Genomic DNA, 14,629 nt, shown 5'->3' with positions numbered 1-14,629 from the left:
AAAATTATATATTTTATTGTGCAGACTGTGGTTTTATAAATCTTCACATTTTACGTATAAATCCTTACAGCACTTTGAGGAGTCACTATGGGCTTGGCTGGGTACTCCTTTAAATGCATGTCCAAACATGCTCTTGGTGAAAAGTAGGGTTTAAGGTCATGAAGTGTGTGTGTGTGTGTGTGTGTGTGTGTGTGTCTGTGTGTGTGTCTGTGTGTGTGTGTGTGTGTGTGTGTGTGTGTGTGTGTGTGTGTGTGTGGTAAGCTATTATGTAGTATCTGGTGCATTCTGGACTGTTTATATTATTATTAGGAATGCTTAATCTCAAATTGTGTGAAAAGTGGAGTGGTCAAAATTATTAGCCCCCATATGATTGTTTTTGCTTTTAAACACACACGACCAGCCTGTCACCTCTCAAGTCACACCTTTGCAGTCAGTTAGTGCCCAGACAACACCTGAACATCCCAGCAGCATTATCATGGTATACAGTATGGGCTGTTCTGCTGTCTCAGGCATAGGGAGCTAATTTGGGTGCATGGGATCATGAAAAAGAAAGATTATGTCGACACTTTGAGAGAAGACACCAAGACGTCTGCTCTTGGTGTAGGCTTAGGTCGCCACCAGGTCTTTCAGCATGATAATGACCCATGGAACCCCTGAGAGAGAGAGAGAGAGAGAGAGAGAGAGAGAGAGAGAGAGAGAGAGAGAGAGAGAGGGATAGAGAGGGAGAGAGAGAGAGGGAGAGAGAGAGAGAGAGAGAGAGTGTGAGTACCTGAAGTCACAGGACTGCGTCACCTCTGTGTAGTAGACTAGTGTAGTTGTTATTAAGTAGTATAGTTGTGTAGTGGTTATGGTAGTGTTGTGTAGTGGTTATGGTAGTGTTGTGTAGTGGTTATGGTAGTGTTGTGTAGTGGTTATGGTAGTGTTGTGGTGCTAACCTGAAGTGTTGGGACTGCAGCACCTCTGTGTAGTAGACTAGTGTAGTAGTGTTGACTAATGTAGTAGACTAGTGTAGTAGACTAGTGTAGTAGTGTTGACTAATGTAGTAGACTAGTGTAGTAGTGTTGACTAATGTAGTAGACTAGTGTAGTAGTGTTGACTAATGTAGTAGACTAATGTAGTAGTGTTGACTCATGTAGTAGACTAGTGTAGTAGTGTTGACTAATGTAGTAGACTAGTGTAGTAGTGTTGACTAATGTAGTAGTGCTGACTAATGTAGTACAGTAGACTAGTGTAGTAGTGTTGACTATTGTAGTAGACTAGTGTAGTAGTGTTGACTAATGTAGTAGACTAATGTAGTAGACTAGTGTAGTAGTGTTGACTAATGTAGTAGACTAGTGTAGTAGTGTTGACTAATGTAGTAGACTAGTGTAGACTAATGTAGTAGACTAGTGTAGTAGTGTTGACTAATGTAGTAGACTAGTGTAGTAGTGTTGACTAATGTAGTAGACTAATGTAGTAGTGTTGACTAATGTAGTAGACTAGTGTAGTAGACTAGTGTAGTAGTGTTGACTAATGTAGTAGACTAATGTAGTAGTGTTGACTAATGTAGTAGACTAGTGTGCTAACCTGAAGTGGTGGGACTAGACCAGCAAAACTCTTGTGAAAACATACCTTCAGCTAGTTTACCCAGCTGACGATGGTAATTCAGCTGGTTTTGCTTGTCATACCACCTCAAGCTGGTCATTTTAGTTGATGTTTCTGGTCTACATTGCATTGTTTTTACTGGCAATGCCAGTTTATGTTGGTCAGTCTAGCAAACCAATATGACCATCTCACACCAACAATGTCAAGCTTGGCAGGCTGGTCACACCAACATGACCACCAGCTTCCTCATATGGTCACGCCAGCATGTCCACCTGGTGGCCTAACCAGCTGCACCAACAAAGAGCAATAGCTGGAAGAAAACCAGCAAAGACCAGCCAAAACCAGCTACCAGCTACCAGCTTATAAACTGGTTTCTTGTTTTGTTTTCAGTAGGCCTAGGCATTCTGGGTGCAGCTCGGCAATGTGAGACAAAGGTGACTTTGAAGCCTTTATTTTAAAGGTGCAGTCAGGTATTGCAAAGGAAGTTGCATTTGTTTGCATTTTTAAATTTACATTTATTATCAGATGCTTTTGTACAAAAAACATACACTATATTTTAACCAAGGACCATTGAAACCTGACAGGTAGTTCAGCCTTCCCGTCAGTGTTCCCAGAGAAATTCCACACAGGGTTTTGTTTTTTTGATTGGGAAAGTTGCTGACTGCACCTTTAAGGTGAAATAGCATCATGTTCCTATGAAATGCAATACAGGACTCAGTAAAATGCACACCAAAAATACAACACCCCCCCCCCCCCCAGTAAACCTTCCTCATCACTGAGTCAGAATGCAAATGATCTCAAACAACATATCCACTTCATCCTGTAAGCACATAAACGGTGTCACATATCAGAATATAATAGAATAGAATATATACTTTTTTGATCCCGTGAGGGAAATTCAGTTCTCTGCATTTAACCGAATTAGTGAACACACAGCACACAGTGAACACACAGTGAGGTGAATCACACAACCCAGAGCAGTGAGCTGCCTGCCCAACCAGCGGCGCTCGGGGAGCAGTGAGGGGTTAGGTGCCTTGCTCAAGGGCACTTCAGCCATGGTGGACTGGTCGGGGATCGAACCAGCAACCCTCCGGTTACAAGCCCGATGCGCTAACCAGTACACCACGGCTGCCCATATCATGGGAACCTCATTACAGCATAGGAGGGGGGCGGGCCTGCATTTGATTGAAGGTATGCACGTTTACTGGAAGGAGCAGGTCAACTTCCTGAACACATCTCCAGGTTAAACATCACATTATTTACAATGAGCAGCATACCTGTCAGTCATCCAAGGCAATTCAGCTTATTTGCATTGATAGGCATGCAGTATAACCTGCATTTCATGACCAGAATTGCAAGGAACAGAACTCCAAACACTTAGAAAAGCAGTGTGAATTTAACCCTTATAAGCTCTTCGGGTCTGTGGGACCCGTTTTCAGTTTTCATCTTAAGAAAAGTGATACAAATAATTATTTTTTCAAACTGAGATTCATTGGCCTTGGCTCATTTTGTGTGAGGAACATAATTCAGGAAAAAAAAAAATTGAACCCCCCCTGCATCCCCCCCCCTGCACATTTCTATTACATACAGGGTCTTCGCGGGTCTACTGGACCCGGGGCTATAATGTGTGGAAATCATAGGTCCTGTGTTATCTCATTTCCCCTTTTAGGTTTCTGGGCCTGTGTACAGTATGTGTGTGTGTGTGTGTGTGAGAGAGAGAGAGAGTGAGTGAGTGAGGGAGAGAGAGAAAGAAAGAGAGAGTAAAGCAGGTAAATGGGCCCTTAGTGTGAGCCACCAGTGCAGTTCCCGCACAAGGTTGCAACATTGTTACAAAATTGGAGCACCCAACCCTAACCCAACCCCTAACCCAACAATATCTGCACCCATATTCCCACACATTTTACCATCTGTCCTGCGGGAATGAATACCACACAAGATGGCAAAGCGATACTCAGTTCAGACTACCTTAGAACTGATACTGGAAGAGACAGGGGGACTTGAAGATGATGCAGAGGAAGAGGTTTCAGAATCTGAGGATCATGGCAGATGTAGTGAGAAAGTTCGATTTCTAATAAATAATTCACTATAGTTCTGGAAAAACATCCTTCATTTGTACATTAGTTGATCATTGTCCAGTTATGGCTGTTTTAGGATGCATTTCCTAAGTTTGTTGCATTTGTGCAACAAAAACGAGTAGCACTTCTGTGCATAACCATGTGATTTAACAAAGGTAAAGGCAACAAATGTAACAAATGTTGTTTATATGACTTGCAAATAGGTTCAAGTAAACATCTGCTGAGAATTTTAACAAAAAAAGGTTTCAATATGTTGGATTAAAGACCCCAAAATGCCATGGGTCTACCAGACCCGGCAGGACCCCCTGTGTAACCAAAAAACGAAGATCCTATAAGGGTTAATGATGGGTAAAGTCAAACGAAACCTAATTTAATAACAACATGAAGTTAGTTTGCTAATGAACACCATCGGTAATATGATTCGTCTGCTCAATGCTCCCACAGGCAGCAGTTCACTCACAACAACTTGTTGACGGCAGCACATATTTTAGATTAGACTGTAAAATGTATAGTTCATGTATGTTCAATTATCTCTTTTATGTTAATCTCATATGTATCCCAAACCTGTTAATTTCATATGTATCCCAACCTACTTGGTCGACACAACAGACGCTCATCAGAAGACTGTGGTGGACAGTTGGAAATGTACATCTTGATTATTGAATATATCCCATGCCATGTGCTGTAAATTTTCTTATGAATTAATCTGATTCTCTTTATACAATCAACGACTGCCAAACTGGTTTGTCTAGGATTTATAACTTACCAACAAAATGTTTTTGGTTTTGGAATTTTTAGTTTTTTTGGTTTGTTCTTTAGTCAAGGTCTCAAATGACGTGACCTGATTTTCTGATTGATTGACTGACAAAGGCAGTTTGTCAAAGAGGATATAGTTGATTTTGTGAGTAGAGTTACCAGAAGAATGTTTTGCTTTCTGGGAAACATAGCAACCACATTCCCAAAACTTCAGAAAAACTGGTTCCGCTCGACAGGAAAACTTCTCCAGCCATTCCTATGAAAGGCAGGGGAAGCAGAGAGGTGGTGTGTGCACACAGATGCTGAGGGGAAGCTACGCTCAATATCACCAAGAAGACACCAAGAGAAGCACCACGAGATAAGACCATTTACCACACCACTGGGTAAGTCATTTTTCCTCATGTTTAATTAATAGTCCCATAATAATTGTGATAATAATAATAGCAATTCACATACTGTACTACTACTGCTGCTACTACTGCTGCTACTATTACTACTACTACTACTACTACTACTACTACTACTAATACTAATAATAATAATAATAATAATAGTAATAATAATAATAATAATAATAATTTAAACCTTAACAGTCAAACTAGCTCAAATAATGATTTGATATTTATAACTCAATCCTTGAATCAAATATAACATTCATGTTATTTTTTCAAAGATAACTCAAAGATAAATGACATAGTATTACCAAGATTCTCGTGGTCCTCTCGTGATCATTAGAACAATTAAACTGTTTTGATTAGTTTCATGTACGGAGAATGCTAGTTGCATTGAAATGCCAATACACAGTGTGGAGAAAGGAAGGAACTTTATCAGGATGCATAATATCCTGGATCCATGAAATAGCTGGCCTTTAAAAAACTGTTTCTAACTGTTGTTTAGAGTGTGTCTAATTAGATTGATCCCATAGACTTTATGAATATTTTAAGGTAATCGGTTTCTTGATATCCATGTCCTGAGTTCATTCCACCTGTCCAGGTTTACAATGTTGTGTGATGATGTCATTTCCTGTCCCAGGGTGTCATTCGCTGTGCCCGCCGTGCCCTCATGGCTCCCCCGTCGTGCCTCCTGCAGCTGCTGCTGCTGCTGTTGGCATCTCCCCTGGCGCTGGTCCACGCCTGCCGCACGGGCACGTACACTGAGTGCCAGCGTGCCCCCTTCGTGCCCGGCCACAACCTGGTGGGCGAGGGCTTCGACGTGGCGAAGCTCCAGCGTAAAGGGGCGTACGTAGTGGACATGCAGACGTACCGAACCCCCAACAACACCTGCACCCTGTGTGCCAACCCGCTGATGGCCAGCCAGCTGCAGAAGCTGCCCGTGTCCGTGCTGGACTGGCGCGCCTACAGCAGCTGCAGCCACAGGCTCCACAGCGCCACCTACAGCTCCGTCAGCTCACTGCTGCACAGCTCCTCCTCCACCATCCAGAACGACTGGACTGTGGGCCTGGACCTGTCCAAGGTCAAGGTCAACCTGCAGCTTTCAGGGACCGACTCCGCCGACCACGCTTTCGCCTCATCCAGACTGAGGGTGGACAAAAGCACCTTCAGCTGCCATCAGCTCTCCTGTTCCCATTACAGGTCAGTATCCCCAACCTGTTAATCTCATATGTATCCCAAACCTGTTAATCTCATATCTATCCCCAACCTGTTAATCTCATATGTATCCCAAACCTGTTAATCTCATATGTATCCCAAACCTGTTAATCTCATATCTATCCCCAACCTGTTAATCTCATATGTATCCCAAACCTGTTAATCTCATATCTATCCCAAACCTGTTAATCTCATATCTATCCCCAACCTGTTAATCTCATATGTATCCCAAACCTACTTATCTCATATGTATCCCAAACCTGTTAATCTCATATGTATACCAAACCTGTTAATCTCATATGACATATGCATCCCTAATCTGCTTATCTCATATATTATTCCAAATAAGTTTCTCCAACATAATCATCTCATATCAAATACGTATCGCAAACCTGATAATCTCATATCACATACGTATCCCAAACCTATTAATCTCATATCACATACATATCCCCAATTTGCTAATCTCATATACCATTCCAAATCAGTATCTCCAACATAATCATCTCATCTGATTATACAAATTACAAAGTGTCCTCACTCCTCAACCTCTCATATTCATGAAATTGACCTTGACCAGAATATGGATACTGTACAATGTTGTCTACACTGTTGTCCTCATATCGTCTCAACTTGTAAGTTTTCTTGGTTGGAAAAAAAAACAAAAAAAACAATGGAACAGTTCTGCAATGTGCCCCTGCTTCATTAGAATGTTCTGCCAATTCTTCTTCTTCTTCTTTGTTTGTTTGTTTGTTTGTTTTGTCTAGTTACCGTGTGCGCAGTGCCCCACCGCTCAGTCCTGACTTCCGTCGGGCGTTAGCAGCCCTCCCGCGGGACTACTCGTCCAGTTCTGCAGAACAGTACCGACGCCTCCTCAGCGTCTTCGGCACCCACTACATCCAGCGCGTGCGTCTCGGCGGACGCCTCAAGCGCCTCACCTCCATCCGCACCTGTCTCATCACCCTCAACAGCTTGACCAGCAGCAAGGTAACATCTCCTCTCATAGCACTACCTCAGACAATGGCACTCAATTATGCACTTATTACACTCATGTATGCACTTATTGCACTAATTTATGCACTTATTACACCCATTGATGCACTTACTGTACTGTGGCTTTTTATTTGTTGTTAGAAATGCTCTTAAAAACCTAAATGTTTTTCTTTTCCATGTTGGAAGTCGCTTTGGTTAAAAAGCGTCAGCCAAATGTAATGTAATGTAATGTAATGTAATGTAATGTAATAGGTGAAGAACTGCCTGAGCGCGGGCCTGTCCGTGGGTCTGGGCCTCCTCAACGGCTCGTCCTCCAGCTGCTCTCAGATCATCAACAACCAGGACAGTGCCGCGGGGTACAGCGTGGGCTTCCTTGACCACCGCACCGATGTTTCCGGGGGCAACGGGTGGCTGGGGCAGTTCTCCATGACCCGGAACGACTCCGCAGGGTTCCACAGCTGGCTCCAGAGCCTGAAGACGAACCCGGACCTGGTCTCCTACTCCCTGCTGCCTCTGCACGAGCTCGTCGCCGACACCGACGTCAAACAGAACCTCCGGAACGAGATCCGCAAGTATCTCTTGGCCCACGCGCTGAGGAAGACGGCGACGACGACGATGCCGACGTGCAGCGCTCGGCCCAACGTCTCCCCGGACTGCTGTCCGCAGCGGATCGCCCGTGGCCGGCTGGTGGTGACGGTACTGCGAGCGCGCCGCCTGAAGGGGGATCGGTGGGGGCGGACCGAGGGCTACGTCAAGCTGTGGTACGGCAGCAGCTACCAGCGCTCGCGCATGATCCGCTCCAACTACCCGACCTGGAACCAGCGCTTTGACTTCGGCTACGTGGACACCACCCAGCTGCTCCGGCTGGAGGTGTGGGACGAGGACTGGGGTCGAGACGACCGGCTGGGGCGCTGCAACGTCTACCTGCAGCAGGGGACGCACAGCCGCAGCTGTCGGGTGAAGCGTGGCCCGTTCTACTTCAAGTTCACGCTCACCTGTGACCCACACCTGACGGGATCCAGGTGTGAAGTGTACTCCCCCCAGCCTTAAACAGGGTGTGTGTGTGTGTGTGTTGTCCCAGCTTCAAGCATGCATGTCTGTCAGGGGTGGCTCAAGAGTTGCTCAGGTAATAATTAACTAACAGCTAATTGAATCTTAACGAGTTAATTAGGCTCATTATGGTTGATTGAGTTATTGGGGTTGTCATGGTGATAAATCACTTGATTAGGTTTATGGTTGATTAAATGGTGATTGTAGGGGTTGTAGGTGAAATGGTAGTCATAGTTAAGGGAATTTAAGGTATGATCTATGAGGTGAGGAAGAGAATTCCAATAAATTGCTATTTGATTGATAATATGTCATGTGTAGGCTACCTCCTCTTACTGTATGATGGATCAATGGGCAATTTAATTTATCTGGAATTCTGTTAATTATTACACATGTGATACAAATATACTTTGGGGGCAATCTGGTTTCTAACTTTGAACTTGAATAAATGTCTTTAAATATCATCATTCTGTTTTGGACATGGTGCCTAAAACTGTTCCTAAAATGATAAATAAATAAGATAGATCAATTTCATAGCAATGTTCTGATAATATACTAATATGTGTATGTGACTTCAAAAGTGAAACCATAAAACATTCCAGAATGTCCAGTCTGGAGTCCAGTCCATGGAGGTATTATATATAACTGGAGAGAGTGACTAAGTCCCGCCCTCCATACAAATGAATGGCCGATGCTAGGCTAGTAAATCCGGCCAATTTTCGTCAACGCCATATTGAACACTGGAGCTCCGATCCAGCGCCAGTCGGCTCTGACCATGCGCAAAGTTCCCAAGCTGGAAATTACGCATGGACCTACATTGATTTCTATTGGACATTCTGGAAAAAAAGGAGTCATACTCCAGTTCAGAGGGTGGCGATAATGCACATACCTTGCTTGCCGCGTAACTACAAGCAGAAAAAGTTGCTCGGGAACGCACACCTGAGTCCAGTGGAGTGTCGCACAGAGTAGTGATTGGCTGTAGGTACCCGTCCACCAACATGTACGCGCATGACAGCTCGTGCCCAACACGGATTTTCGTGCACGGAGCTGGTTCTAAATGCTCCATGAAGCGCCATACTTGAAAATGGCGCTTGCTAACTTGCCGAAGCTAATCAACACGGGCTTGACCCCCTGGTCCAGTCACAGCGGCTTCTCCCAACTCAGCTCCGCCACCACCTCCTCTAGCCAATCACATTCCAGCTCCACCCTCTCCAGGTAGTAGCAGACCAATCAGAAGCCAAGTAGGAGGTGGAGTGACAGCCAGTCATGACTATGGACTGTATAGATGGGCGGCACACACACAGTCACACAGTCACACAGTCACACACACACACACACACACACACACACACACACACACACACACAAACAAATAGCCAATCGTCAAGCCTAAATCAACTCCTCTGTCAACTGCCCCGTGCATCTATTATATATTTGTATTAAAAATGGACTCAACTTGGACATCACCCAGCAGTGACCGTTTATTCTGAACTCCCCCTAAAAAGGAGTCCTCACCTCTGGACTCTTTCTGTCCCGTCGGTTTATGTTCTCGCGCTGTTGTGTGGACTCTTGTCTTAAGAATATTTGGACACATTTTTGTCCTGGGCCTGGGACAAGTGCATAATGACCTTACTGTACAGATTAAACACACACACACACACACACACACACACACACACACACACACACACACACACACAATATATAAAGTAAACAAACAAACACACAAACAAACGCACACACACACACACACACACACACACACACACACACACACACACACACACACACACACAGAGAAATAGACAATCTTCTAGCCCACAGTAGATCAACTCCTGTCAACTGCCAACATGTATTTGTTGTATATTTGTATTAAAAGTGTATATTTTATTGTTCAGACTGTGGTTTTATAAATCTTTACAACACTTTGAGGAGTCAGTATGGACTTGGCTGGGTGCTCATCAAAATGCATGTCCAAACATGCTCTTGGTGAAAACTAGGGTTTGGTCCTGGTAGCACATTTATGATGCAACATAATACATCAGTCTGAGCTGCTAGAAGAGTTGAAGCTGTTATTGCTGCAAAAAGGGGACTGATGTCATATATATTAATGAATATTAAATGCTATGGATTAAGAATGGGATGTTACTTAAATACATATGCGAGTCAAGGCAGGTGACCCAATACTTTGGCAATATAGTGTACATAGCTGGGGTCGACTCCATGTATGTGCCATTTTAAAATAAGGGTGGTCAGTAAGGATTGGAACATATGCGGAATTCAGCTCCGTCCAGCTCCGTACCTGACAAATAACATAATAGCTAGACAGCTCCGTACCTGACAAATAACATAATAGCTAGACAGCTCATTGTGCGATTATGGCATGGAATTAGCACTTTGGTAGCATTACAGTAGCTTGGATTCATGGAGCAATGAGCATATAGCACCAGAATAGCATTAACCATAGCATTATTTACCACCTAGCAAAAAAGCTATGGCAGAATTGCATACCAAATTATCAAATTACATCACAACATTAGCTAAACAAATCCCACTATCAGTAGCTTTAAATCAAATGTAAGGACACATCTATTTTCTTTTCTTTGGCCTTTAATGTCCATTAATTCCCTCTTTATTTGTTTATTTATCTTATTTCAATTTATCTTCAGCATTATATTAACCAACATCTTTAAACATACTGTACATTCTGCTCTAGGCTTTTAGTAGTAGTATTTTTGGTAACCATATCTTCTTTCCTCATATCTACAATCACAATCAGTTTATCATTATCATGGAGTGTGTTGCAATATACCATTTCACCACTAGATGGGAGAATCTCCCCCAATAATTAAACCAAGAAAATCCGCAATGTATCTTTAACGCAGTCAGAATTGTCAGTGTGAACCACTGAATAGACTCAAATTAGGTATTGTATGTAGGCTATGCCATTTAAGACAATCAAATGAGATATTGCAAGTATATCATTTAATTAAGACACTGAAATGAGATATTGCAAGTACATATAGGCCTACAATTTAAGACAATCAAATGAGGTATTTTAAGTACATAAGTATGGCATTTAAGACACTGTGTTTGTTTTCTTCTCATGCACTGATCCAGAGTCACAAGTGTAAGACACTTTTGAAACATTTCATACACTCATGGAAAAGTATGTTCCAAGTCCACCAAGGCAAGGACGTGCATGCTCTCTATTTTTTCCTGTAAGGGATGTTCCAAAGTCTATCAAGGGATGCGTGCGTCACCCTGCTATCAAATGTCTGATCAAAGTCTGTAAGGTATAAGCTACTGCCTCACAGTCAACCCTCTCTATCTAACTTCCTCGTCTGCTCCTGAACCAGTGAACTATACTTACTGCGTAGATGAGTAGGTAAGTACAAAAAACATTCATTTATCTCAGAATGTTTCTGTGGCAGCCTGATGTTTATGGTAATAGTTCAATGCATGTCATTATATAGTGTCTGAATACTGAACATTCTCTTAAACATACTGGCAGAGAACGTAGGCCCAAAGATGTTTGACAACTTGGACGTGGCAAACAGTGTCACAACTGAAATGCACAATTTGTTTGGCTTCCAAGAGCCTGGCTCAAATCAGAACTGTTAGCAGGGTTGAAAAGTAAAGGTCATTTAAGACAGCGTATTTGTTTTGTTACCATGCCCTGGTCTACAGACACAAGTGAGACCATTTTGAAGCATTTCATACACCCACGGTAATGACCGCTTACAGAAAATAACTGTTAAGATATTTTGTACAAGGAAATATTACTGTAGGCTACTGTATTACTGCAGTTAGCTTTTGTAATGGATGTTCCAAAGTCTATCAAGGAATGGGTGCGTCACCCATGTCTGATCAAAGTCTGTAAGGTAGGCTACTGCTTCTGCTCGTAAACTTATTTATTTAGCTTCACACTATACTTACTGCGTAGATGAGTACGGCAAACATTAATTTATCTCAGAATGTTTCTGTGGTAGCCAGCTGTTTATAGTAATAGTTGAATGCATGTTGTCATATAATGTCTGAACACTGAACACTTACTTAAACAGACTGCCAGGGTAAATAAGCTGTGACGTGGCAAACAGTCTTAAATACGCCATTGTTAACACCTTGTTAATAAAATGGCTGACAGCTGGGTTTATTGCACTGTCAAATGCAACCTTGTTAATATGCGACATCTAAACAAGTTAATATCTGAAAAAAAAGGAAGCAATTATAATTGCATTACTGTAACATGAAATCTCTTGGCTTTCTATGGGGAACAGTGATACTCTTCCTGGCTACGTTCTATTTGTGACAGACCTTTGGCTAACAGTATCTAAGCTGATACTAAATGCTTATTTAAAAGAAAAGTGGTCAGACAGTTTAGAGGCTTTTGCATCTGACCCCTCATTGATTCAAATGCCTGGATTTTTGTTCATGAACCAGATTAATGACAAAAACTCAGATTTAATCTGTCTTCTTCGACTGCAAATGGTCTAAAGCCTAGCTAGTAGATTCTTGATTAGAAGGTTTTATTGCATTTTTCTAATTATTGCTTGCTTTGTGTCCCTAACCCAGATTGTCAATGAAGAAAGCTGACTCAATGGAAATGATTGGGAACTTTTCTGGAAAGTGAGTTGTGTAATCCGCATGCTTAAAGTTGTCTTCAGACAAATGGGTCAAGGGTTTAAAGGATGACAGAAGCAGCCAATGTACCATTTTAAACATTTCAGGAGTCCCCAAGACTTCAACCTTTCCAGTGGCATGGAGTACCTGGGTGGCATCTGGGCAACTTCATCCATGAAAGGCCTTTGGCATATTGGACGCTGGTTTGGAATGGAGAGAACTCAGTAAGACATTTTGAAATATTACATTGAAAGAACAGTTTGTCCCATTAATTATAGCTCCTGTGAAGGATTAACAAATTGTAATAAGAGAAAGTTTATAAGACAACGAGGACAACGAGAGATATAAATTCGGAGAAGGGGGAAGAAAAGGTGCAACTCTGTTTCCTTCATGGTGCATTTCCTTTTTGTTTTTTAAAAATCATATGTTTATTTTTTTTCCCTTTTGCAGGCTGAAGGCTTCAGGCAGAGCGTATCTGCATCAGCGCAAACGTACGTAAAGCAACAAGATAAAGGCCAATGGCCAAAATATCAACGGCATCAGCCAAAATATCAACGGCATCAGCCAGAATGTAACAGCAGAATGCAACCGCATCGGCCAGAATGCAGCGGCCAAACTAGAGGATGATGTTCAGCATCCTTCTACAATAGAAGCGCCATAGCTGCTGACCAATCAACAGCAAAACATGCACATGTGCACACATGTGCAGAAGAGGAGGAGAATGAGATCAGGACAAACTTTGACATCTCAAAAGACCGCCTTTTAAGAAGTGACCTGATTATCAAGAGAGTATACAGGTGTGTGTGTGTGTGTGTGTGTGTGTGTGTGTGTGTGTGTGTGTGTGTGTGTGTGTATTTGTAGGCCATACTTTCTTGCAGCAAGGAGGAGAATATACCTCTGTGTGTGTGTGTGTGTGTGTGTGTGTGTGTGTGTGTGTGTGTGTGTGTGTGTGTGTGTGTGTTTGTGTGTGTTAAGCCAACTAATGCTCCGATTCATGATAGTCCTCTCTTTTTGTCCTTGTTTTTTTGTTTACTGCCATGATATTGTAATACTGCCAGGGTAGTTAGCAGCTCTTGTAGATAATTGATCACTCTAAACAGCTTTGACGCTTTAGGTTGTGTACCGAGTCTAGTGAGTTTGCGATGGACAGCAGTGCTGAATTTGAAGTGGTTCTTCTGTCATTCCGTGCTGATCTCCGGTTCTATGGTTCTCAGGTCACTCACGTGACTCGCTGGCCAGGGTTCTACATCCTGCAGTGGCGTTACCATGGCAGCGCGGCAGCGGCCTGCTCGAGCCTGATTGGATGACATGCTGCAGGATTCTCTACTACACCGGAGTGCCTACAGTCCCAAGACGTCAGGTCAGAATACTACACAACACAAGCTTAACTTAGCTTAACAGCACACAAGCTTAACTTAGCTTAACAGCACACACTACACAAGCTTAACTTAGCTTAACAGCACACACTACACAACTGTATTATCTTAACAGCAACACAACTACACTACACTTCTGTATTAGCTCAACATCATACACTACACAACAACATTAGCTTAACATCATACTGTACACTACACAACTACACTACTCTGTATTAGCTTAACATCATACACTACACAACAACATCTTAACAGCATACACTACACAACTACACTACACTTCTGTATTAGCTTAACATCATACACTACACAACAACATTAGCTTAACAGCATACACTACACAACTGAATTAGCTTAACAATCACTAAATAATGACTAGTACTAACATGAAAAATTGTGCCTTCACCTCTCTCTCCTCTCCCTCCTCTCTCTCTCTCTTGCTCTCTCTTGCGCTCTCTCTCTCTAGCCAATTACAGTCCAGCTACACCCTCTCCTCTCCGACCAATCAGATGCAGTAGGAGGTGGAGTGACAGCCAGTCAGGACTATGGAAGACTGATAGAATCA

The 14,629-nt window shown here is 42.7% G+C and overlaps 2 protein-coding genes and 2 long non-coding RNA genes across 4 annotated transcripts in view; all 4 read left to right on the top strand.

Annotated features, from left to right (window-relative positions):
• The window catches only part of LOC134069759 (SEC14-like protein 1), a 24,961-nt gene extending 24,941 nt beyond the window's left edge, over positions 1–20 (top strand). Inside the window, exon 16 of the mRNA XM_062525823.1 lies at positions 1–20. This exon is cut by the window's left edge and continues 801 nt beyond it. The gene's annotated coding sequence lies outside the window, so the exon portion shown is untranslated.
• Positions 21–5,459: 5,439 nt separating this feature from the next.
• LOC134070510 (perforin-1-like) lies at positions 5,460–8,065 on the top strand. Its single transcript, XM_062526895.1, has 3 exons — positions 5,460–6,007; positions 6,790–7,009; positions 7,268–8,065. Exons 1-3 carry the CDS (start codon positions 5,478–5,480, stop codon positions 8,063–8,065), a joined length of 1,548 nt encoding a protein of 515 aa, XP_062382879.1. The 5' UTR covers positions 5,460–5,477.
• A 3,302-nt stretch (positions 8,066–11,367) lies between these two features.
• Positions 11,368–13,443, top strand: LOC134069777 (uncharacterized). The gene is made up of 4 exons (XR_009936853.1): positions 11,368–11,450; positions 12,638–12,691; positions 12,793–12,909; positions 13,136–13,443. It is a non-coding gene; the product is annotated as an uncharacterized LOC134069777 (long non-coding RNA).
• Positions 13,444–14,629, top strand: LOC134069779 (uncharacterized). Its single transcript, XR_009936855.1, has 3 exons — positions 13,444–13,482; positions 13,900–14,045; positions 14,531–14,629. It is a non-coding gene; the product is annotated as an uncharacterized LOC134069779 (long non-coding RNA).

The sequence above is a fragment of the Sardina pilchardus genome, chromosome 22 (genome assembly GCF_963854185.1).
Source record: "Sardina pilchardus chromosome 22, fSarPil1.1, whole genome shotgun sequence".
Taxonomy (NCBI): domain Eukaryota; kingdom Metazoa; phylum Chordata; class Actinopteri; order Clupeiformes; family Clupeidae; genus Sardina; species Sardina pilchardus.
This window is presented reverse-complemented; position numbering and strand designations above follow the sequence as displayed.

Excerpts from the sequence above, each read along its gene's own strand:
- LOC134070510 (XM_062526895.1), top strand. The coding sequence starts at position 5,478 with ATGGCTCCCCCGTCGTGCCTCCTGCAGCTGCTGCTGCTGCTGTTGGCA. Across the intron at positions 6,008-6,789 it reads CTCTCCTGTTCCCATTACAG|TTACCGTGTGCGCAGTGCCC; the intron begins GTCAGTATCCCC and ends TGTTTTGTCTAG. Across the intron at positions 7,010-7,267 it reads ACAGCTTGACCAGCAGCAAG|GTGAAGAACTGCCTGAGCGC; the intron begins GTAACATCTCCT and ends GTAATGTAATAG.